At 44.2% G+C, this 4,216-nt stretch overlaps 1 protein-coding gene across 1 annotated transcript; it reads left to right on the top strand.

Annotated features, from left to right (window-relative positions):
* Positions 1-486: 486 nt before the first annotated feature.
* On the top strand, positions 487-1,197 carry LOC105254745. The gene has a single exon (XM_011263620.2). The coding sequence runs from the start codon at positions 487-489 to the stop codon at positions 1,195-1,197; it is 711 nt and encodes a 236-aa protein (XP_011261922.2).
* The last annotated feature ends 3,019 nt before the right edge of the window (positions 1,198-4,216 follow it).

Genomic DNA, 4,216 nt, shown 5'->3' with positions numbered 1-4,216 from the left:
TACGCCAACACCACTTTCGGATACAGCGACGAGATACGAATATCCATACAATACCAGGACCTATACACGCTGCCGTGCGAAAGTTTCCTCTACGTCGAAGGTAGACTACAGAATAATCCGCCGCCACCCGCGTCGAGCGACAAATAAGGTAAGCCGGGCTCCGCCTTTAAGGAGCGGTCTGCGTTCTCGACACCGGCGTGGCTCGTGAACAACTGCGTCGCCTTTATGTTCGAGAAGATACGATACGAACTCGATGGCGTGGAAATCGATCGTAATCGTAATGTCGGAATAACGAGCACGATCAAGAACTACACGTCATTGACAGCCGAACGAGGCAAGACCTTGAAGAACGCCGGATAGGATCTCGCGGCTGGATCGAGCAGCGTCACGGCGACGGGCGACTTCAACTTTTGCGTTCCTCTCGACACGTTGTTGGATTTCTGTGAGGATTACAAACGCGTCATCAACGCGTGTCACGAGCTGATTATGATAAGAGCGCGAAACGACAACAATTGTCTGATATCACGCGAGGAATACGAGCCTAGAGTCGAGCTCACGAAGATACAGTGGCGCGTGCCGCACATGGTGTTGAATGACGTCAATAAATTATCGCTGTTGCGCGCGTTGGACAGCGGCCGATATCTGAGCGCGATATCTGAGCCCTTTCGCTCGTGGAATCTCTACGAGTTTCCGTTTCTGCAGAGCACGGCTAAACACTCGTGGGCCGTAAAAGCGACCACGCAGCTCGAGAAATCGCATTACGTCATCTTCGCATTGCAGATCGGAAGGAAGAACGTCCTGTCGCAGGACGCTTCCAGATTCGACGCGTGCAATCTGACCAACGTAAAGTTGTATCTCAATTCCGACTTCTATCCGCACGACGATATGAATTTGGACTTCGATAAGAACAAGATCGCCGTACTGTACGATGCCTACGCGAGATTTCGACGATCGTATTATGGATCCGCGAGCGACGAGACGCTCCTGACTGTGAACAAATTTCTATACTGCGGCCCGCTCTTAGTGATAGATTGTTCCCGCCAAAATGAAGTGGTTAGGAGCGCCACTGTGGACGTTCGTCTGGAATTCGACTGCAAGGACAATGTTCCTTCTAACATCACGGCGTACTGTTTAATCATTCACGATCGCGTGGTGGAATATAATCCGCTGACGAACGTCGTGCGTAAGATCCTGTAAGACGACGCATCGAATGGGGGGAGAGAGAGGAAACTCGAAACCGCGAAGATATCGGGGAGAGACGCGAATAAACGTCAGTCTCTCTCGACGATGATCGCAATGACGGTCACGGACGATATCGCCCCGCTGATTTTTGTCGATCTGCAGGGCTTCGTCGTCAACGAGCGATTCGTGACGAAGGAGATAGCGATACTCGCGAACGGTAGAGATCTGACGCATCACATCTTTCGCGCGCCGATGTCGTGGAATCTGCTGACGAAGAGCGAGAAGTCGCAGGCCGGTTGGCTGACTCTAAATCACCACGAATTCCACTGGACCGACGGATACGTGGAGTATAGACACGCAAAGCAGATTCGCGTCGCGATATATCGCGCATCGAGGGATCTCGAGTCGAACGCCGCGGTGATGATCTACGTCAAGGGCCACGAAAAGAAGTGACTGACCGACATCGCGGGAGAGGTCGCGGAGCAGCGCGATCTAACGATCGAGACCATCGACGCCGATTACGAGGATATCAGACCCCTGCGAATGTTAGCCTCGACTCGCGTCTATCGCTGCGCCTATCACGCGAAGAATTGCGCCTTGGAAAACGTGTGGAAACTACACAACTGGTGGTTGGAGAGACGCGATCAATTGCGCGATATGTGAACGGAGACGCGTCGCGCTCACGCGTGTATACGCGTGATGATTCGCGCACCTCGTACGTTTCTCGCATCGTAAATTAGTTTTACGCATACTCTTATCGACTTATTAGCGGCTAACTTTTTTATTTCGCGCGCGTCGATTTATCACCTACCTAGAAAAGTATTATTAATACTTGGAAAAATAATATTAATACTAAGAAAAATAATATTAATACTGAGAAAAATAATATTAATACTAAGAAAAATAATATTAATACTAAGAAAAATAATATTAAAATAATATTAAAATAATATTAAAATAATATTAAAATAATATTAAAATAATATTAAAATAATATTAATTAGCAAATAAACGTTAATTCGTTTCACGCGTACGCGATTAAACGCATTTTCCCGCACTTCCTTCGGAGCAATCGAGAATTTATCGCGCCTCATTATATTACCTCGTTATATTATTTTTTCCGCGTTGCATTATTTTTTCATACCGCGTTAGATTATCGCGTTAGCATTCGATGGAATTATAACGACCCGACAATAGTAATATCGCAGGTATAAATTAATGTCGAGAGACTGTTTTTCCTCAGAACAAGTTTCGCGATCGCGCTATTAAGTGCGCTCAGCGTTCTCAGTGTTCTCAGTGCGCTCAGTATTCATTCTCAGGGTTCTCAGCGTTATTTTTGCGCGAACGATGGATGATGAAGTTTCGAGATTGCGAAGAATGCTCGATAGATGTATGTTCACGACGTGGATGAACGCCTGGAAAATAAAATACATCAAGAATTTCATGGACGCGATTTTCAACATAGCGATAACGTGGAACGTGTGTACCCTTTTATCATCGTTCTTTATTCTTTTGCTCTCCTTCGAAGAAACATACGGTAGTCGTTGATCGCGCGACATTTTTTACAATTCTAGGAGGAGATCGAGATCAGAGGATTTGTAAACATATACCACCGGCGTTGGATGCAGAGGAAAAGGCGGGAGCAACGTCGATTCTTGGATTCTGTGGTGCGACCAATCGTCCTACAAGAAATGGGAGAAGCGCGCGCCTAACATCTTCGCCGACATATTTCGCTTGAGAAGATTCGGCATGGAGCCACTCATCTCGGATCACACGTTCAAGACCGAAGATTTCTACGACGACGATTCTCCCGTAAAAATATGGTACGGTGCCGTGAGCTCGATCGAAGAAACGAGCTCCAAACGTCCACACGGGCGACGATGAGTTTTAATCGAGGTACGTATCTCTTTTCGTCTAACGCGCTGCTCTTTCATTCCGCATATCTCGATACGATCTATTAATACGACGCTTTATATATTTCAAACGTCTCGCCGATCTCGACGCCGAAGGATAGCGCCGAAGGACAGCGCCTTCCCTCCCGATCTCCGCCCGCATAGCCCCCTGCGCGCGTTGTTTGAATACTTCTTTAGATTTTGCTGGCCACTGCCGATTTGGGAGCGATAGAGCCCGATTCCATTCAACTTATTTAGTTAATATTGTTCGCTATTTCGTATCTTAGTTCTCTTCCGCGAACGTTCGAATTAGAATCGACTTTGCTCATTTTATTAGTAGCGCGTTCCAGGCTAGATCTTTGATCAACGTCGATGGATTCTTTCGGTTACACGGTCATTTATAAATCATTTATAGATCATTTATAGGTCATTTATAGGTCATTTTTATAGCTCATTTTATAGGTCGTTTTATATTATAGGTCCAACAATTTCCGTATGACGGAATGTAACAAGTGTTCCCCTATTGATTCCTGTATTTACTATACATAGATCGTTTTATAGGTCCGACAACTTCCATATGACAACATATAGCAAGTGTTGTCCTCATGGTCCTTATGCTTCTTGCATAACACCATTGTACTTAATATATAGGTCGTTTTACAGGTCGTTTTGAAATTTAAAATTATTAAATTCTTCTAAGAATTAAAATACTTTAATAATAAAGCTCGTTAATACGAATTAAGAAACATAAATACAATAAACAGCCTGATACGAGCTAAACTGTGGATGGTAGGTCAGTTAAAAAAACAAAAGATTAAAAAAGAATGTCAATAAGTCGCATTTATTAAGAGAGTGACAAAAAAGTGAGACGTTTCGATGCTTACTTGCATCTCTTCAGTCACGAAGTGTTAAGATTCAAAAATATGGTCGCATCTCGAATGACTTGATTCCTCCACACTTGTACATCTTAAAAAGAGCTCACATAAATGTTTCTCATCCTAGATCATTAATGAAAAAAGATAAATTGTTAGACCAATTCAAAATAAGAGCTATAAGGTTGGAGATTGTTGACACTCACAGATTAATTCACTTCGTAAACAAAAATCTAGACTTGTTGTCGAAAAAGTTAGCTAACTTATTAC

This window comes from Camponotus floridanus, unplaced genomic scaffold (assembly GCF_003227725.1).
Source record: "Camponotus floridanus strain SB8 unplaced genomic scaffold, Cflo_v7.5 scaffold421, whole genome shotgun sequence".
Classification (NCBI taxonomy): domain Eukaryota; kingdom Metazoa; phylum Arthropoda; class Insecta; order Hymenoptera; family Formicidae; genus Camponotus; species Camponotus floridanus.
The sequence above is the reverse complement of the archived record's forward strand: the minus strand, read 5'-3'. Positions and strand labels throughout refer to the sequence as shown.

Excerpts from the sequence above, each read along its gene's own strand:
- LOC105254745 (XM_011263620.2), top strand. The coding sequence starts at position 487 with ATGATAAGAGCGCGAAACGACAACAATTGTCTGATATCACGCGAGGAA.